Source organism: Arvicola amphibius, chromosome 12 (assembly GCF_903992535.2).
Source record: "Arvicola amphibius chromosome 12, mArvAmp1.2, whole genome shotgun sequence".
NCBI classification, from domain to species: domain Eukaryota; kingdom Metazoa; phylum Chordata; class Mammalia; order Rodentia; family Cricetidae; genus Arvicola; species Arvicola amphibius.
The window spans coordinates 159,974,681-159,996,526 of NC_052058.2; the positions used below are offsets into that span (position 1 = coordinate 159,974,681).

Below are 21,846 nucleotides of genomic sequence, written 5' to 3' on the forward strand. Positions count from 1 at the left end.
TCACTCTGGGTAGACAAGTCTCATTTCCCACACTTTTGCTCTATTTCAAAAGATGGTGTCTATAAGTTAGTATGCTGAGGAATTTATATAGCACAGAGAACTTAAGAAAGATAATAATGGTTTTCTTCATTTATTTTTCATTTGTACAATGTGGTTCTAAAAGAAAGAAAAAACTTTCAATTGGGTAATACACTGAGGGCCTAGGTTTTCACACTGAGGGCCTAGGTTTTCATTACTGCCTGTTACACGTGATGGTCCCCACAAAAGAGAAGAAGTGGACCCTACTTATAGGGACCTATCGGCCGCCCCTGCAGCTAGCAAGGAAAAGCAAGAAGTGACCTCAGTGTAGGACCAAAAATAAAAACTGTGTAGCACAATCCAGGAGGACATGCAGGAGATGTTGAAACCCCGGCAAGAGTTGACAGTCAAGCCCGGTGTTTTTAAATCAATGCCATCAGCTTCCTAACCACGCCATCTTTTGTCCTTTCTTTCAGAGCCATGTTTGACTATGACAAGAGCAAAGACAGCGGACTGCCTAGCCAAGGACTTAGTTTTAAATATGGAGACATCCTCCATGTCATCAACGCTTCTGATGATGAGTGGTGGCAAGCCAGAAGGGTCACACTAGATGGGGACAGTGAGGAGATGGGCGTCATTCCCAGCAAACGGAGGTAAGGATGCCTTCTTTCTCCCTCCGCCATTCCCTTTCTCTCTCTCCCTCACCTCTCCTAGCTCTCTCTATCTCTCTAATCTCTATCTCTCACGCCCTCCCTCCTCTCTCCCTCCCTCCCTCTCTCCCTCCCTCCCTCTCTCTCCTTCCTTCCCTCCCTCCATCCCTCTCTCTCTCCCTCCCTCTCTCTCTCTTTCTCTCTCTCTCACGCGCATGCATGCGTGGGTGTGGGTATGCACACATGTGTATGTGTGTTAGCTATCTAGGGAGTGGAATGCAGGGAGGGGAGGATGGGAAGACTGCACACAAAATGACTATTTAAGTGTGATAGGCATTCTACAGGAAAATTGTCAGTGGTGACAGGTGATAAGAATAAAATATCTCTCATTCTCTGCGTGTTAGGATTTTACCAAAATTGGCGAGTGTGATAAGGCAGGAAGGGAAGGAGAAGAACACCCTCCACGCTTCTCCTAGGCTGTGCCTTCTTATGAGCCTGCCCGCCCATTCACAGCCTGATGCACTGATTCCGTGGCTCAGTGTTGACCAGGAAATTTTACAGAAAAGCCAAATATAAAAGTCAGCGACGTACTGCACTAAGGCCCAGATGCTTGAGCCATGAACTGTCCTGCAGCTGGGTGGACAGATACCTCATCCTCTTTCAGTTAGTCTTGTTCCCCTTCCCAGCATTACCTTCAGCTGCTCAGATTTTCCATCTATGTATTTCTTAAGCATATCAAGCCCATCTCTTCCAAATGCTTCCTCAATTCTGTTTTTGAAAGGCAGAAATAATTCTGACGTGAGTCAACCATATATACGAGCAGCCACTCATCATCACCATTAGGAATTCCCTTCTCACGAATGTCCTTCTGGTACAAGACATGGTCTGCGAAACAAACATTGACTGTATCAAAGCTAAAGTCAGTCAGCATTGCAGCATAGGTGGGGGAGGGGGCATGAGAGTCCACGCCTAGCTAAAGAGGACAAGATGGCTGTGGGGTGGGGGGGTTAGTTTCCACTGGAGATGTCATCCCTTGCAGGCTGACCCTACTCCAGTGGATGGTTCCATATCCACACATATGGGCATTGCCAACTGGACTCTGGGTGAGAGGGTGAGGGGACAGAGAACAGACGAAGTTGGAAGGAGAAAGAGGAACAAGGATCCAGGAGAAAGATGGGTGGAAAATCCACTCCTCAGCCTCTTGTTTCCAGTTCTTCACATCCCACCGCTTCTCCCTCCTAGTTGTGTATAGACTCTGTTTAATCCACTGAGTTCCTGGAGTCCTGAAGCTGTGATTCTTAATACTACTTCATTGATGTGTTTGTGCATCTTCACGTAAAAAATTAGTCAGGACGACATGTGTTCCGGGTTGCTCAGATTCAGTTACCAAAGCTGTCTGGAGAGCTGTCACGTTCAGTTGGTCCTAGGGATAGGGGCTGAGCGGAGGGACGGAATCTGTCAGAAATAGATTACAGCTCATTTTCAAGAAAGCATTCTTCTCATTGAAATCGCCCAGCGATGTTCTAGACTACACGGGACGACATGAAAGGGTCTCAGACTGTAGATGGGAGGATTGAGCCAGGAAATGGTGCAGAGCTTCCCAACCACAGGCTCGTGTAGTCTAACCATCATGTCTCCAGTCATTGGTTCAATCGAGTGTGCATCACTTCCCCCAAGATACAGCCCTCTCCCAAACAATTCTCCACTTGCCGCTGGCCATCCTTGAATTGGTTTTTTTCATAATTTGAAAGAAGCAATCTTTTTTTTAACTAAAGGAAACCATGTCACCAGCCATACAACAGCTGCCCGAGGAAGTGCTTTGTTCAAGTGCTGCCACGTTCGTAAGGACTCGCACTCTTTTGCTCACAGATATCCTACATTGCAGTTTTATTTATTTATTTATTTATTTATTTATTGGTTTTTCCAAGACAGGATTTCTCGGCTTCAGCTCTGGCTGTCCCGAAACTCACTGTGTAGCCTAGAAGGCCTCTAACTCAGCAAGCTCAGCCCACCGCTGCTTCTGAATGCTGGGATTAAAGGGGTATGCCACTACTGCCTGGCTGCATATCTGTTTTATACAAAGTAAAAATATATTTGTATTTGTTTTATTACAAATTTTATATTATGAATATTTTTCTTAGGATTGGAATTATGGCAGAAATGTTTTATGTTTTATAAAACTAGTATTGTCTCACTGTATAAAAATAATTTTAGAAAAGTAAAAATCACAGATAATCCTACCTCTCAAAAAGCCCTCCTATGTTAATTTTCATGCCATTAAAATTCCAAATGTTGAGCACGTATTGTTCTAGTAGAGGATCCAAATTTGGGATTTCTGTTCCCAGCACTGGGGTTAAGCCCCACAGCTCCTTGGATGAGATACTGACTTTATTTCCATCATACAAATGGAAGGGATGCAGCAGGAAGAAAGTCATAGTCTGCCTGGGATTACCCGCGGAGTGAGTGGCAGAGCTGAGATCTGAATTTAAACCATAACATCCAAACCCATGTGGCCTTGCTTCGAGAAGGAACAGTGATAAGACTTGATACAATTCAATTCAACTGGCACCTATGTGCCGGGCATACCATGTGTACTGTAAGAACACTGCCTGGACCTTGTCATTCACAAAACCAGCATATAACACTGCCAGCTACCCTATGACTAACACAATCAGGACTCCATTGTGAAGATACCAAGGGAAGAGAAAGGCTAAAAGACTGAAGAATGGATTCCTTTTTATTGTAGCTATAACCATATGCTACAGTCTTTGTTGTCACGTAACTCAATACAGCTGACTGTTATAACGTATACAGGTTTATTTATTTAGCTCATGCTTCTGGAGGTCTGACAGCACAAGGTTGAGTGCCCATATCTGTTGACGTTTTAGTCATGAGGCCTCTAATAATCCTAAGACTTCACAGGGCATTTCATAAGGGAAGCACATTAAGTTCGGCCACCACTGGCTTTTCTAACAAGCCCACTCTCACAACAACCTATTTAGTCCGCCAGTGTTTCAGTTCAAAAACGGATTTAAGCATTTGTGAGAGCAAACCACTCAGAACACAATCACCTCTTAAATCCTCCACCTGCTCTGCTCGTTAAGACCACACAGCGTTGACAAAATTTCAACATAGGTTATGGTGAGAACATTAGCTAATGGCAGTATGCATCATGCCGGATGCTTTTAGATATATGATTTCAGTTTAATTTTTACAAAATCCTCAAAGAGAAACTGGAGGCCTGAGAAGTGAAGTAACTTACTAGTTTGTGGATCCAAGGCTTTCTGGTAGCAAGATTAAATGATTTTCCTCTGTATTAAGAGCAATGCTCTAAGGTTGTAGAATGGAATTCAGAGACCCCCAAGAATCCTGGTAGAATCACACTAAGAGTAGAGGCTAAGCCAGAATTTGAACATGTACCTTTCATATACCTCTGTGAACAACTGTAAAGGTTTAGGCTCTCCTCAGCCCTACACTGCTGTTGACTTGATACATTCAGGTCCACCATTTCCTTAAGCAAAGGCTTTGGAGCCTTAATGTCTCCTTTTGCCAAGAGAGCAACATAACTAGAGAAGGTAATGGTATTCTTTACACTAGATTCTTTTCTAAAGTTTTTATTGTTTGTGTGTATTGGTGTTCTGACTATATGTCTGTGTGTGCCTGTGGCCCACAGAGGCCCCCGGGACTGGAGTTACAGACATGTGTGGGATGCTCTCTGGCCAGAGGTCCTCTGGGAGAGAGGCTGGTGCTCTTAACTATGAAGCCATCTCTCCAGGCCCTAACCTGGACTCTTGCTGATAGAAAGGCTAGGAAAATGATGAGCTCTTACTAGGAAGTGCTACTTTCATGATCCTTCCACCTGAGTTTTCACAGACAGGTCAAGAACTGACAGCCCATCAGAGACTTGATTCATTCATTGAACAAAGGTTCACATCTTTGTTGATTCACATGTACTAAATGCCAAGCTCCATGTGAAGTCGTGAATCATAGTATAGGCTGTAGATAAATAAAATAGGTAAGCCCTGAGAACAACTTTCAATATGTGGCATACGCTCAAATGAAGACTATTTTCTAGGTGTCAGATCTTGAGCATTGGGTGCCAAAAGAGAAAGAAGGCTGCGTTCTTGAAAGCCTGAACTCTCAGTCTTAGCTCTTGCTTCACTGGGTAAGCAAGTCACTGTATTGGGATAGGGGGAGAACTCAGAGAGTATAGAGGGCTGCGGCAAGGAAGATAAGGTCACCTGCAGCCATTTCCGCAGACCTGAGGAGAGAGGTCTGTGGAGAGCCAGTGGGAGCAAGTCTTTGTGATGGATAGGTGCAGTTTCTAGTGTGCTCAAGAGAGGCCAGTTCAGTGTGTGCCAGGCAATGCTGGCAAAAGAACATCTAGTTACACTGATATCAGTGTCTAAAGCAAATTTAGTCTGAATTTTGAGGCCAGCCTGCTGTGGCATGTTTCTCCCTCACTAGTTAAATGCTTAAGTCTTGTTGTATATAATTTATATAATTCAGAACATTTGGACAAGGGAAATGGGAGGATTGGGACATACCATTTGTGGGGAGATTCAGCCCAAGCCTCTAAGAGCCCTATGTTGGCTTTTCAGCTATGCGTTCTGCATCCAAACCCTCATGTTTGTTGAGTTTTCAATGAGTGAAGTAGGCAAAAACAGGTCGTTGAGTTCTGTTTCCCCAAAAGCATAGTTATGGGCAGACACTGGTGTCAGCTGTTAGGGGAAGGAAGTTCAAACTGTTCCCATGACCCCTAGTCTGCCATGCATCAAGGTCAAACTGTTCATATCCCCTTCTAGTCTGCCATGCATCAAGCCTCAGCTTTGACAGCCCCAAAATGGGGTTCACCAAGACTTGTGTTGCTGGGTTATCAAGGGAACAAGCAAGATGATACAAATAAAAAAGAGAACCATTATTAGTTGTACATTAAAAGTTTATATTTCCTTCACAAAATAAGAACCAAGATGTTCCACTCTCCTTCACAAATGAACACAAGCCATAACTCCTTAACAAGCTACCATTTTCTTTTTTTTTTTAACCTGTGTGAAGGGTTTCTGTTTGTATTGTGCTATTCTGGATTTTTGGTTTTTTTTTTTTTAATGAGAGAGAGAAAGGAAAAATATAGATTTGGGTGAGTGGGGGAGGATCTAAGAGGACTTCGGAGAGGGGAAAACATAATCAGAATACATTGTGTGAAAAATGTATTTCCAGTTTTAAAATACTAGGACACCACAGTGATTGATAGGTAAGTGTGTATGCACTTATGTGTGTCTGACTATATTCTTTGTAAACAGAGATTTAAGTGATGACCCCACTAAAACTGGTCTCTTAAGGTCACTTAATAATGGTGAAAGGGTGACCTCAAAAATCTGTTAGGAAGTGTGGACTGCTCTGCCCAAGTAATCCTTAGGTTAGAATACTGCATTGGACCCTGCGTCACACATGCTTGTGGCTTCTGTGGGTCTGTGCAGAATTGATTGCCATTCTCTGATCAAATCTCCATGCATGCTCCACATGCTGCAGTCATGACAATGGGATGAAGCAGTGGTTCCCATCATTAGTCAAATTCATGCAAAGGAGTCGGAATAAAATTAAAGGTTCTAACAATGGTTTTAGGACAGTCTGAGGAGGTGAATAAGAATGACCATTTGAGCTTAAACTTGACAGGCAGACAGACTAGCTGAGTAGCTCTGAGCAGGCTCCTTCTCAATAGACTACTTTTACCTAGCAGTTTTTCCCAAGCCTTTCTGGCTCTCCTGCCAACTGTTATGTGTTGGGTGGATGCAAGGAGAGATTCTCAACATCGGTTTCTCTCCAGGGAATATGTGGCTTTAATGTCTGATGTTAGATGTGAAAGGTTTTGTCCAGCCCTTTCTACTCAAATATTCCACTCTGCCACTGAAATCAATGTGTTCTGAGACTTCGTTCTGTAGCTATAGAAACCCAGCTCCTCGGTGATTCAGTTGGAAACACAAAAGAGCTCTCGGTTAGGAAGTTGCCTGCTGCTAATTACAGAGCTATGAATAGCTTAGACTTCATCAGCCATTAAGTTTCTATAGATTTGGGATTATTTTTCTCTCACTTGCTCTTTTCCTTCCCAAGGAAAAAAAAATGGAATTAAAGCCAGCCAGATCTAAACAAAATCATGTCAGAGCAGCCTACCGGATAGTATTTTTGTACCATGGTCTTCTCCTGGAGACCTGCTGTAATATTCTACTGAGGGTTATGTGCACTTGGACCAGAGAACTACACAAACTTTCAAATCAATATAAAGTGTTTAAAGAAGGGAATCAAGATGTAACTTCTAGAGATAAAATTCATTGCTGTTCTGGGGAGCAGGCAATAAAAACAACGCTTTACTGCAAAGACTTGGGAAAGTCAGGGAAACACATAGATTCCTCTTAACTTTAGCTTCAAATAAGAGCAAATCAAATTTTATTTTCCTGGGATTTCTTAAGCCATGACTGTCATATCTGAATCACCCTTTCCCGTCCTTCATTGATACTGCCTAGGTTATGGAAAGAGCTTGTGAGCATACCCCAGTCTTCTCTTTTCCTTGCCCTTCCAAAAATTCTTTTCCATTGCACCACGATCCTTTTCCTAAGATACTAGTTTGAAGGGCTTGAGAGATAACTCGATGGTGAAGGGTGTTAGCGGTTTTGCAGAGGATGAGAGTTCAGGGCCCAGTACCCAAGTCCAGGGGACCCAATACCTTCTTCCAACTTCTACAAGTCCTGCATACACATGAGCCTAACTACATGCACACACATACATGTCTACATGAATAAAGATAAACCTTTAGAACCCTAGTTTGATTATACCACCTTTCTCATTTATGCCTTGTTACTGCTGCCCAAGTCCTTGAGTGGCTCAGTGGGAGAGAAGAAGGAGTTTGTGTTCTCATGTGGATGCTCATTTGTGTATGGATGCATGCATGCATACATAAACCCATGAGCGTCATTTCGTAGGCCCCTCCCCTTTTTAAGACAAGGCCTCTCTATGGCCTGGAATTCACAAAGCAGGCTGAACTTACTAGCCAACCTGCCCTAAAATCCACCGATGGCTGTCTCTTCTAGGATGATAAACTCATGCCTTGCCCCCATGCCCAGCTTTTTACATGGCTTCAAACTCAGGTCCTTATCATAAACAAGGACTTTATCAACTGAGCTATCTCCCCAGCCGTATGTCTTTTTTTTTTAAGACATTTTGTAATTTCATGTAGGTCAGTCAGGCTAGCTTTGAACCCATATATCTGATTTTGACCTTGAATTCATCATTCTGTTGTCTCTACCATCTAAGTGGTAGGTTTCAGGTGTGTGCCAGTATGCCTGGCCCCCAACATCCTAGGAAACTCCACAACTTCATCCAGCCTCCACTCATCTTGTGTGGACCTCATGGCACTGACCTTCAGGTTCCCAGCTCGGTAGGGACTGGAATGATTGCTCACCTTTTCCTACTGACGAGCTCTTTCTCATCCTCTAGCTTCAGATGAACTGTGGTCCCCTTCGGAGTACCACAGCAACACTAACAATCCCCCCCCCCCCAGTGATGCTATTAGGAGTGTTTGTCTGTCTCTGTTCCTGCTGAGAGAGTGTCATGATGAATGTGCATTACAACCTTGTAAATGTTTCCTTTCTTTAGTCCTCATCCTTGGTTAATAACATGGCAAACGCTCCTTTAGTGACGGGTAAGATAATGACGCTGCCAAAACAACAGAAGGACATTAGACTCCTTGAAGGAACATTCTAGGGTACATGTAACATATTGGTTGCCAAGCGAAGCTAACAGTGTAATACTGCTCTTTAATAGAAGAGGAGGAGGGAGGAGGAGGGAGGAGGAGGGAGGAGGAGGGAGGAGGAGGGGCTTGTTTGTTTCCACTCTAGGCATTAGCTTTCCTGGGCTGTGATTTCCTGAAATAGATTCTTGTTGATCCATAAGCATTTCCATAATTTTATGTTACATCCAAATATTAGGACTGTCAGTGCATGTAAGACAAAAATTTCCAGGTACATATTAGAAGTTTAGACAATTTTTACCAAGTTTTTTTATTTTTTTTTAAATCCTTCCCAAGGAAACAAAACATTCTCCACCATGTTTTATTTGAGTTGGAGGGACAATGATGGAGGAGTGTCTATGTGTTACTTTCATTATTAATAAAGAAAACTGCCTTAGCCCTTTAAGAGAACAGAAAATTAGTTAGGCGGAGTAGACAGAACAGAATGCTGGGTAGCAGGAGTTGGGGAGATGCTTCAGGCACTCGCCATAGTGAGTCACCATGATTCTCCTCTCCGAGATGGACGCAGGTTAAGATCTCTCCTGGTAAGCCACACCTCGTGGTGCTACACAGATTACTAAATATGGGTTAAAGAAAGATGTGAGAATTAGCCAATAAGAGGCTGAAACTATGGGCCAGGCAGTGTTTTAAAAGAATACAGTTTCTGTGTAATTATTTTGGGTAAAGCTAGCCGGGTGGCGGGACACAGCCCCGCCGTTCCTTCTACAGGACAAGAGGAAGAAGCACCCTTTACTTAATAAGGAACTTAATCATAAATGCCTTGCCACTCAATTGGTTTTTTTTTTTTTTTTAATTTTCATTAGAGTGGAAAGAAAGGAGCGTGCCCGGTTGAAGACAGTGAAGTTCAATGCAAAACCTGGCGTGATTGACTCGAAAGGGGTAGGTACAAATTGATGGAAGCATTAAGTTCTCTCAGTTACCATAGATTCAGTGACAATTAACATTCAGGCTTTTAATAGCAAAGAAATACTAGTGCCACTAGACAAAAGAACACCGTCCTAAATGTATTGCTAAAGTAATGCCATTTCTGATAAAGTGGGTTTGTTATACAGATGCTAACTGCTGGGGCACAGCCAGTGGTGGTGAACGTGATGTATTAACTGTACTGAAGATGGTGAAACAGTCTAGGTGTTTTCCTTAGATGTTCTGAAAGGTCACATCTCATAGACAGTATCTGCTCAGCTGCTAATGGATCTAGTTTGACACACATTATACACATAAGACTGTAGTCATAGAAATACAGACATGGGTCAGTGAAGTGAATATGTGGATTGTTGTGACAGACATGGGAGAGAATTAACAACAAATTCCTACCAAGATTAACACTCATGTGCACATCTCCTCTTAGCCCTGGCTTTACTGGCAGAGAATTCAACTATCATTATGGCTTTCCTACTTAAATTTAGAGTTGGGCTGCTGTCACCTGCATCGGTTTGGGAAATTTCATCACTCCATCAAGAAATCCTGTCAAGATTAGCAATCATTTCCCATTCTTCGGCTTTCCTTCCCCACCTGACCACAGTCAGTAACCTACTTTGTCTTCATAGATATGCCCATGAATACTTCATATAAATGGAATGCGTCCTTTTGTGATTGCTGATTTCACACCGCAGTATTTCTTAAGTTCCATTTATACTGTTTCATGAGCAAATAGAAAAAGTGCTTCATTTCTTTTATTGCCATATAAAATTCTATTGTATGGACATACCACATTTAGCATGTCCATTCATCAAATGACAGATATTTGTGGTATTCCCAGTCTTTAGCTACTGTGGATAATACTATCATGACAATTTGTATTAAGATTTTGATGCGCATATTTTACTTTCATTGATTATATAGTGTAGCAAAATTGCTAATTCCTTCAGCAACATGATGGCTGTGGTGCATATGTTAGGAACTGCCAGGTGGCTACACAGTGGCCACGACACTTTACATTTCTATCAACAGTGAATTGTTCTGCCATTTCTTCACACACTGAAGAATGCTTGTTATCCTGTGTGTTTTACAATTATGGATATCTTGGTTGGCATGACGTCGCATGTTATTGTGATTTTGAATTGTATTTCCCTAATCAGTGGAGCTGGTGAACTTCTTCTTCTGGACTTAGTATATCTTATTCCGTACTTGGCATATCTTTTCTAGGAGCTGTCTACTCAAATTTGGTATATTTTTAAATTGGCATTTCCCTGCTGCTATTTTAACTGGGTTATAGAGTCTCTAAATATACTCTGGGGTTGTGGTAAAACCTTTCTCTTCACTTACTCATGTATGTGTTTCTGTTTGTGAACATGTGTGTGTGTGTGTGAGAGAGAGAACATGTGTGTATGGCATGGTGTGCATGTGTGTGTGTGTGTATGTGTGAGAACATGTGTATGGCATGGTGTGCATGTGGGTGAGTGGCTAGTGAAAGTCAGAAATCTTCTTGCTTTGTTCCTTCACCTTTGAGACAGTATCTCTCAGTCAAACCTGTAACTCACCAGTCCCACTAGTCTTGCTGGTCAACTTGATCAAGAGATCCCTTCTCTGCCCTCTGAGGCTGGAATTACAAGCAACCACACCCAGCTAGAACTTACCTGGGCTCTGAAAAGCACAGCTCCAGTCTTCTTGTTTTGGTGGCAAGCACTTTAACCACTGACCCGTCTCCCTCCCCCTGTACTCTGCCTTTAAATGATTTTTCAGATAGATGTTTTTCTAACTTTTTTCCTCTTTAGAGTTCTGTTCTCTTCCTATTCTCTTGACAGTATTCTTTAAGATAACGATTTTTATTTTTATTCTAATTTATTTTTTCTTTTGTTACTTTTTGATGCAGTGTCTAAGAAACATTACATAATACAAGGTCACAAAGGTTTATATCAAACTTTCTTGTAAGAAGGTTACAGGTGCAATTCTTATGTTAGGGTATTAACCAATTTTGAGTTAGTTTTGTTCACAGAGGGGCACTGGGTTCCAACTGTATTTCTTTGCATCTAAATTATTTGCTTAATTTCATTTAAGATCATTCATGGCAAATGTATAGAAATATATCATTTCATGTAGATCTTATACCCTATAACCTCTATAAACCCATGTCTTAGTTTTGATAGTTTTACTGAATTTCTCAAAATTTCTTATATAGAAGATATACCATATGCTAAAAGAGAGATCTTCTTTTTCTCCCTTCAATATGGATGACTTTTATTTCCTTTTCTTACTTAATTCCCATAGCCAGAACCTCTAACACAATGATAGACTATCAACGGAGAGGAGGTCAAAGTCACCTCTCACATCTTACTCTTGATCTCAGGGAAAGGACTTTAGTTTTTTACACTCAGCATGACACTGGCTGTAACTTCACTGTCTTCTGAAAATATAGTTCTTGAAGAGGCCATACTGGGGTCTTGTGCTGTGTTATAAACTAACAAACCTTCCACCTTTGTACATCCCATTCCTTTTCTCTTCATGTTCTGTGCTTTGCTTTTCTCCCCTAACAATTGTGACTTGTGGGTGGAAAAAACAGCACAAGTTTTGGTCAATAGTTTCATTTAGAAAATAGATCATTTGCTAAGACTTTTGTTACCCAATCCCCAGTATTGCCCTTTGTATATTAAATAGAAATATCATTGAGAAATCTAGTCAATGACACAGTATTTTAATTTCCCCCAAAAATATTTAAGTGAAATAAAAATTCATCTGTACATATGGTGTCATTCTTAAAACTGAGAGTCTGGAACATCATGGTATAGACTCCTTTAAATACTACTTCAACACAAAATGGTATAAATTTTTTTAATGGTTTCTTTATTTTTTTACTGTATACTGTATGTGTGCTTTGTCCACATGTATATCTGTAGGAGGGTGTTGGATTACCTGGAATTGGAGTTAACAGAGTTGTGAGCTGCCATGAGGGTGCTGGGAATTGTACTCAGATCCTCCAGAAGTACTCTTAATGGCTGAGCCATCTCTCCATGCCTGAAGACAGTAGAAATTTTTATTGATTACTGGCGTGAACTTAATAATATATGTCGTACTTCTTATTTCATGCCTACAGATGGTACTTGCTGAAGAATCTGAATTGAATACCTAGCTGTGTCAGATGCAAATGTGGACTAGCACAGTACACAAAGTATAATATGGACCCTTCTTCCCAGAAGTTACATCAGTGACAGGCCAGAACGCCTGGACTATCTTTCCATCTCTGCAGCTGTCCCCTCCCCCTTTAACCTTCCCCCAAAGTCCCCATGCTCCCAATTTACTCAGGAGACCTTGTCTTTTTCTATTTTCCACTACATAAAACAAAGAAAGCCAGCCTACAAACCACAATACCAGAGAATTTAGACAACAATGCAGACACTAAGAGAGAATACTTCTTTAATTGGCCTCTCGCGACTCAAGTCACTTTTACAGAACTGGCTATTGATTAAAAAAAAAAAAAAAAACATTGAGTGCACAAAGCATGAGGTATTGTGTAAGTTACCTTGTGAAGACAAGAGCTTTCAGCGAGTTTACAAAGACAATTAGAGTCAAGGAAATAACAATATTGCAGGAGTATAATATCACAGAGGTCACCCATGACTTTAGCAAATTGTCATTCTTCTCTTAAAAATCAATAACTTGGTCTTCACAAGACTGCCTAATTCGTCTAAGATAACACAATTAGTAGGGTAGGTACAAGAGTCAGGTTTAAATTCAGGTCATTTTAACAGCCTGTCTTTTCCATTGCTGTGTTGTTTCTGGGTAAATGTCTTAATTAATTTCCTTACTGTGGCTGTGATTAGATACCCAGACCAAAGCAACTTTAGGAAGGAAAGACTTACTCGGAGTCACAGTTTCTGCAATGCTCTGATGGCGGGAGCTTGAGTTGGCTGGTCACGTTAAACCTGCTTTCAGGAAGCTGCATCAAGATGAAGATCGGGGTTTGATCTCAGAATCCATGTCAAAGAGCTAGGCGTACCAGTGTGTGTTTGTAATCCCAGCACTTGAGAGGCAGAGGCAAGTAGATTCCTAGTCCTCAACCAGTCTGGCCTCCAAGGCAGACTGCAGGCCAGAGTGAGTGCCAGAGAGTAATATGTCATAACTGGTTTGACACCATTTTACATAAAGACAAAAAGGAATTTCTTTCTCAAAAATCTATGATGGTTAACTAAAGTGGGAATTCCTATCTTGTATGGGTTGTGTGGTACCCTTCCCTGGGCTGGGAATACTGGAGTGTTGTGTGAGATTTTATTCGTTCGGCTTTTTGGAGGGTCCACCACCCAGCTCCCAATTAAATCACACATGGAGGCTTATTCTTAGTTATGAATACATGGCCTTAGCTTGGCTTGTTTCTTGCTAGCTTTTCTTAACTGAAACCATTCCAGCTTCCTTTTGCTTCTGGACTTTTTCCTTTTCTTATTCTGTATTTACTCACTGGCTGGTTGGGTGTCTAGGTGCCTGGCCCCTGATGTCCCGCCCCCTCTGTTCTCTTGTTGCTTCTCCTTCTATTTATAGGTGCCGGCCCCGCCCGTCCTCTCTCCCGCCTCACTATAGGTGGTTCAGCTCTTTTCTAGACCATCAGGTGTTTTTGACGGGGAAAGAATCACGGCTTCACAGAGTTGTTTTTTTTTTTTTAATTTATTTTTTTTTATTTTTTATGGTTTATTTTTTTATATTTAAAAATTTCCATCTCCTCCCCTCCATCCTCCCCCTTCCCTCCCCTCCCCTCCCCCCATACCCCTCTCTTCCTCCCTCTCCAGGCCAAGGAGCCATCAGGGTTCCCTACTCTATGTTAAGACCAAGGTCCTCCTAACTCCCCCCAGGTCCAGGAAGGTGATCAACCAAACTGACAAGGCCCACACAGAGCCCGTCCATGCCGTAGAATCCAAGCCCATCGCCATTGTCCTTGGCTTCTCAGTCAGCCTCCACCGTCGGGCCACATTCAGAGAGTCCAGTTTGGTCTCATGTTCCATCAGTCCCATTCCAACTGGAGTTGGTGATCTCCCGTTAGTTCTGTCCCACCGTCTCCATGGGTGAACGTACCCCTCACGGTCCTGACTTTCTTTCTCATGTTCTCCCTCCTTCTGCTCCTCATCAGGACCTTGGGAGCTCAGTCCGGTGCTCCAATGTGGGGCTCAGTCATTTTCTTCATCTATCGCCAGGTGGAGGTTCTATGGTGATATGCAAGAAATTCATTAGTATGGCTATAGGAACTGGCCTTTTCAGGCTCCCTCTCCTCAGCTGCCCAAGGAACTAGCTGGGGCATCTCCCTGGAAACCCGAGAACCCCTCTAGAGTCAAGTCTCTTGACAACCCTCAGATGGCTCCCTTAATTAAGATATATGCTTCCCTGCTCCCATATACACCCTTCCTATATCCCAAGCATCCCATTCCTCCGAGCTCCACTATTCTCCCCTTCATGCAGCATAAACAAACACCTTAAAATAATATTTCCCAACAGAGTGTATGAAAAAGGGAAAGTGAGCTGACCTCTGGCTGCCACATATGAACACAATTGCACATGAACATGAACACACACATGCATACACACAAAGTAGGAGGAGGGGAAGTTGTAAAACTCCAGTTTCCATACGTTTTTTAAACATGGTCACACAATTCCAAGGGAAATCGTTTACTTCTATGTAGACTTAAACTGAGGTTTAGAAAAGTAAATCGAACTCACGCCTGACTGATTCCAAAGCGCATTATCTGTTTTCTACAGCATGTAGTAATATCTCTCTCCTCTTGAGACATGTCGCACATATGCAGGGAGAAAAACGAAGAAGCAAACTTAGTTCAGATTAGCTTTGTCAAAAACTAACTCAAGCAGAAACAAATCTAGCAAGAGGGAAGCTGTTTTCCCTCTTTGATGCACGTATTTCTGAAGTGAGCTATGGGCCACCTACTTCTGCTTAAGCCTGGAAGCTAGAAATGAGGGCACGGGTATTGGTTAACATGTCCTGTCAGTCACCACATGGAGAGACAGTGTGGGACAATACAGAGAAGTAAGTCTACACCCTCACCGCTGACCTGGAGAAGTCAGTGTTCTAGGGGAGAGGCTCAGGCCCTACAGGAGAGAAGTCACAGAACCATCACCCAGGAGAACCAGAGAGCTTACTACTAAGGACAAAGGAAAAGGAAATTCTAGTTTACAAACCCAGGGGATTTGAATTGCCAGCCTTAAAGGGATTAGTGAAATTCATGGGATGTGGGAGGCAAGCAGGAGCAGGCCACTGGCCAGGCAAGAAGAAAAGCACAGTTGCCACACTGCAAGGGACATTTATTAAGGGGAATAAAAAGTCTCAGAAGTGGAGAGATAGTTCTGATGACTTAAATCGTCTGCGAAGCTTGTACTTTATCCAGTAGAAAATGAAGAATTGTGGGTGTTGTGACCAAAGCCAACCTCATAGTATTTTCTGAGCTTGTGCCAAGTATATCTGTACTAGTCTTGATTATACTTGATTGTGCTCCAAAGTGTTCTAGGCAAAGATCTAAACCTGTGTGTGGTGATGCCTTGGCACCGAACATGTTGTCTACGTGACTCATGCTGACTCTGGTGCACCGTGCTTACATAATGGGAAAGAACATCCACAGAGGGTTTAAGAGGCATTTACCTGTCAACTGTGAGGGCAGGAGGGAGATGGATGGCAGAAAGAGTTGGAGAAAGCTGCAATATTCTGGGTACGGCACTCCGAAAATCTTAACCAAAAGCAATAGAAAAGGAAATTTGGAGATATCTTCTAAAATATAATCAGAGAGGGTTATCATCTGCGGATGTCTGCTCTGTGCTTCCTAATAATAGTTTATAAGAGCAGATGTTGAGTGAGGGAGAAGGAGTGGGCAGAATGATACCACAAAGGACCCGGTGATAGCAGTGTCCTTGAATCAAACTGGAGTCAGCATTGAGAAACTGTTTTACTGTATTGATTCTTGGAACTTCTCGTGTACCCCAAGATTGCTGGTAGCAGAACCAGCTATTGTACCATTTATCAAAAAAGCAATTTGGTGGTTCTGTTAGCAAAATGGGAATTATATTGGTTTTACCAGTGTGAGTTAGCAGAATTGGTTTTGGTCACAGGTTTTAAATAACATTTTGAAAGATGAGTTATGACTGTGTCCCCCACACACATACACCCCTGCAAAAATAGATCCACGTGGAGCCAATCTATATGTAGAGGAACCAGGTACAAGAAGCTCAAATGTCACTAAGATGGACTAGATATCTAGGTTGGGGGAGGAGTGAAAAGAAAGTCACAGGTCATACTACCTCATGGGTATGCAGGAAGGAAGGCAAGCTTTTTCCTAGAAATTAAAAAAAAAATTACAAAAGCCTTTCTTTGGTTGTTCATTATTACTTTCCCATCCTATGCCCTCTAGAAGCTTCCTAAGTGGTTTTCCTGGCTGTAGTCTATCTCCTGTTCTTCCCCAGCATGCAATATAGACTAACTAGACTTACACCATTTTACAGAAGTGCAAAGAAGGTCTCCAGCATCACTGGTCCAGTCTGAGTGATGTTGCTAGTTCACTCTCTTTTAGAACATGATAATCACATTTTTCTTTTTTGTTATTTCTTTTTTTTATTAAAAATTTCCATCTCTTCCCCCCCTCCCTTAAGCTCCTCTGTCCACTAAGACCTTCCCAGGTAGCACACAGATAACTATCTGATAAAAAAAAAAAAAAGTGAAAATGGCCTCTCTAGGTGGCTCAGAGTGTTGTGTGACATTATTCCTGAGAAGATGTGCACAAATATTACTCACCCGATAGGAAAACAAAAACAGACCAAAGTAAGGCTAGCACCAAAGTGCAACTTCAACAAGCTCCACTAATGGGTTTTATTGGAGTGAGTTACAGGAGTATGGGTAAGGTGAGAGATAAAGGAGCAGAAATGACTAAAGCCACCTACATCACTAAAAACCCACCTTAGCATAAATGGCAGATTGCAGAATCTGGAGAACTGGAACTCATGCCCAGCCTAAAGGCAGCTCAACAGATTGGGGAGTGTCTCCTCCAGGTAGTTCAGTGGAACAGCATGAAGAACAAGTCCTGTTCCTAATGTATTTTTCTGCATATGCATTGTTCCGTAGATCTTGAATTGTTTTTTTAAAAAAAATACTATTAAAATAGCAAATTAATCTAAAACATTATATTCCAAATGTGGTAGGACATTTAATTGAAAATTTCTATCCACTACACACATGCATAGACACACACATACATGCAGTGCATATTTTTATAACATAGTTCAGTTGTGTGGCTCTCATCTGTTCTCAACTTTAATTATATTTCCACCCCTTTCGTAATTATGTATGTTGACACTTGAATGCATTTGGTCAACTTCATCTTGAAGAAAACAAATTCAAAAATTGTGAAAAAAAAATTTAAATGTTTCAAATTCGATGGTACTTTGATTGGCTTGATTAAGTTGGAGCTTTTATTCATGTTGGCTAGAGTTGGCTAAATTAAAACATCACAGATCCACTTGTTAATTGTGCTATATCCTTTCTTGTATTATTGGTTCTCAGCAAATTTTTAAGCTTTTCAGTGTTACAGATATGTCTTGAAGTTACACTAAAAGCCAGGTCATGATTCTGGAAATGGAAACACACGGGAATCCTGAAACATTCTGTGCACAAGTAACAAATAGAATCCAGTGAGCACAGGCCACTGTGTGAACTCAGTCCAGCAATACTAACCTCTTCTGGAGCTCTGAAGAAAGAATGATCAGGGTGAGAATTGGGGGAACAGGAAGATGTACCAAGGTGCAAAAGAACGGTATAGGTGGAAATGACAGTGTCTAATATAGGACATGGCCCTGTGTGTCTACCAAAGTCACAGATTCTTAATGCTCTTTCAGCACAAAGACCAGACTGTCAAGGAGAAAGCAAAGGAGATGTTAGGAACCACGGAGGGCTTTACTCTTGAAGACCATAGAAAGTCTGTGGAGAGTTTTGGTAGAACGAAGATTTAATATATCTGTATCAAAATGAGGAATAAAGAACCAAAAGGACATAACCTTATAGAGACCAGGAGTCCATTCCTGATGTCTGACCTAGGGCCGCAGAAAGGCTATGATAAAAATAACCATAACGTATCTACTCATTGGTTAGGGGCAGTAAAGTAGCCAGCAGTGCCCCCAGAATTAGCTAAGGCTTTTATTAAAACTCAGGTCTGGAGATGGGTCCATAGAATTACATTCTCTAGGGATGCTGGGTCAATACTGTGCATCAGGACGTTTCTCAGAGACTCCACTGGGCATGAGACATATGAGGCACACAGCTATAGTAGAAAGGCCTGATTTCAGACAAAGTGACCAACATCTTTCCTTGTCGTGAGATAGCTCATACATAAAAATGAGAATCCTATTAAAAGAGATAATATATGATGTTCCTGGAGGTATTAATCTACCTCTTGCCCATCCCTAGCTACATACACATACATTTCACAGACACCCCACAATGAAACTACAGCAACCAAGTTCCTAGAAGTACCTCACTCCATAGGCTTTTATGCCCCTTTACCTAGGCGGAGAGGAAGGGGAAGTTGCCCAAACTTTGCCTTGCAAGATGCCTAGTTTTGACCATGTGCTTGCAGATGCCATGGCTATGGAGAGAAGGACTTCCCATGTGCTAATTGTTGTGGGAAGGAAGATACAGAGTGGGTACAAGAATGAGCCGTTTTCCCTCACTCCTAGCCATGTTGTTGGCTACAGAGCTGAAATCTGACTGAGTCTATGCCATGCTATGTAACTACTGGTAGGAAATGATAGGAGACTCTTGGTCTATAGTCAGTATGCTAGAAAACCGCCGCATTCTAGTTATTGTGCCCATTGTGTGAACTTCTGTTAACTGCCTTTTTAAATGGAGTATTCATTTTCTTTTTCACTGCAAAAGATCAGGCGTGAGGCCATGCTCATAAGCAAGATCTTTACTACTGAATTCCACTCCTCTCCCTTCTACTAATTGTTTGTTTGTTTGGTACTTAACAGCAATTCTGTGAGTTAAACACAGTTGATGTGCCAATTTCACAGATGAGAAAGCTGAACTTTCAGAAGAAGACAGAAGTCACCAAGCTCATAATGTCAGCAGGGAGCATAGCAAGGCCCCACACAATCACATGCTTCTTATGAGAGAGAAAGTAATTGCATTCTTAAGTGTGGCCTCATCCTAGATGTTATTAGCTCATTCTACCCAATCAATTAGTGATGCCAAAACTAAAATGATATAAATAGAAGTGTAGTTTGTGGTTGTATGAATAGCAAGTGTAGTTTCAGCAGATGAGAGCATGAGCCATTGTTAAATTTTCTTTCTGCTACTAATTCACAATATGAAGTATTATTCAGAAAACTCGGCTCAAATCCAATTCTACTTTAGGTGGTTATTCATGTGTAAATTCTGATTCACTATGGGGCTTCCTCTAACCTGACTTGTAGCGGAAGGCCTGGAGTCATCCTCTGGACCTTGAGAGTTTTTGTTTCCCTCTGCCAAAGCTTTAAGAATCTGAGAGCTGAGACACTATGTGTGTGTGTGCGCGTGTGCGTGAGAGAGAGACAGAGACAGAGAGAGACAGAGACAGAGTCAGAAGTGACTGTAATTACCGTGATGAGGAAGCTGTAAGACTAGAATGCCCACAACAAAAATAGCATAGATTGCCCTTGTATTGCATTTTAATTTATTTCTTGTGTAGTGTGCATGCGGTGACATACTCGTAGCTGTCAGAGGACAGTGTTAGGGGTCATGCCTCTCCTTCCACCATGTGGACGGGTGGCGGAGATCAAATTCAGATCTTCCACAGGCACCTCAACACTCTGCCCCAGGCCACAAGCCTAAATCCTGCTTGCTTTTGTTGTTCATTGTGTGGTTTTGTTTTTAAACTGCACCTCTTTTATGTTGGTAGAAAGTGGCTTGCTGTTTTTAGCTACAGATTGTGTACTATCTGAGAAGTGTTTCAAGGATAGCTTCCTCCAGTATTTCCCTAAAAAGGGGAAGGGGATATCTATTGACCATGATAAGGAGAATCTTATATTGGGCTATTCTAGTATACCAATAATTAATGAAGTAATGTGGTGGCCAGGGACCTAGCTCAGTTAATAAGGGCATCTACTCTAAACAAGGACTTTTGAATCCCCAGCACCCACAGAAAAAGCCAAGTGTGTCCATAATCCCCAGGATTTGGCCGGGGGGAATACAGATGGATACCAGGATCTCACTGGCCAGCCAGTCTAGTCCACAGTGCAGACTTGTGGTTCAATGGGATACCCTATCTCAAGGTGATAATTCAGAGAGCAATAGAGGAGCATACCAAATGTTCTGCTCTAGCCTCCACTTGGGCAAATAAGCATATACCAATATACTCCTGTGTGTGCACCATACACACAGTTAACCAGTCAACTCATGTAAGAATAAAGAATGGTGTTTGGGAGAAAAGTCAGGTACACCAGACAGGCATGGTACATATGTCTTACCATCGTAAAACGTATTTCATCCATCGCCTATGAATGGAGACCTGACCAATTTATTGTTGCCTTTAGAGGGGTGTTCTCTTGATCTGTATGGAATTACCTTTCCATTAGTAACTTATGAAGTTTCTCTCTGTACAAAATACGGCTCTGGTCATTGAAGATGATGACCTCTGCCATCTAAGAACTTCCCTGAAAGGGCATGGATGCCACTGTGGTACAAGGTGAGAAGTGTGCCCTCGGGCATGAGAATCTTAGTAGGGAGGGCCTCTGGGGGAGAGCAATCGAGAAAGTGTTCCAAGGAAGTAACAGTTTTGCTGAGTCAATAAGAACTGAGCAAGATTTCAACAGCTGTAGTGTTGGTGTGTTTTCACATCTGGCAAACAGCAGAAGCAAAGGAAGGGGGCAGGAGGTTCTCCGGTAACCAAGAAGGGTTCACCTGCCTGCAACACACGAAGGAGGCCATGAGGAGAGGGAGGGTGTAAACGTAGCCTGAGGCCTGGTGCTAGAAGGCATTGACTGTTCCCTTATGGAGCCTGAGAAGCTTTCCCTAAGCCTTAGGGCCAGTCCGTCCACATTATTCAGAAGAAAGAACTACTGATACTCTGTGCAAAGAGAAATCGCCCTCTGATGCGGGTTGAGGCTAGGTACCAGGAACGGCATGAGGACGGCACTGAAATAGCTCAATTGAAAAGCAACACCAGCCAGGTCATGACGACTGAGGGAAGGCCTTGCATGGCAAAGATGTTGAGCAGCCTGTGAAAACTGTCCTCTATGAACATGGCGAAGGTGAAGGATGAGAAGTGAGCCACGCCAGAGTAACTATGCCCTTACCTATTGCTTTTCTCTTCAACAGAAGCAAATGTGTACCATGCCATTTGTAACTGACAGCATCTTCAGACTCTCCCACCGTTCCTCTGGGTTCTACTCCCTCCACACACACACACACACACACACACACACACACAC

At 42.2% G+C, this 21,846-nt stretch overlaps 1 protein-coding gene across 1 annotated transcript in view; it reads left to right on the forward strand.

The window, feature by feature from the left end:
* Nucleotides 1-21,846, forward strand: part of Dlg2 (discs large MAGUK scaffold protein 2) — a 701,330-nt gene that overhangs the window by 636,494 nt on the left and 42,990 nt on the right. Inside the window, 2 exon segments of the mRNA XM_038313618.1 lie at nucleotides 495-671; nucleotides 9,273-9,348. Of these exon segments, the coding sequence (XP_038169546.1) occupies nucleotides 495-671; nucleotides 9,273-9,348 (253 nt within the window).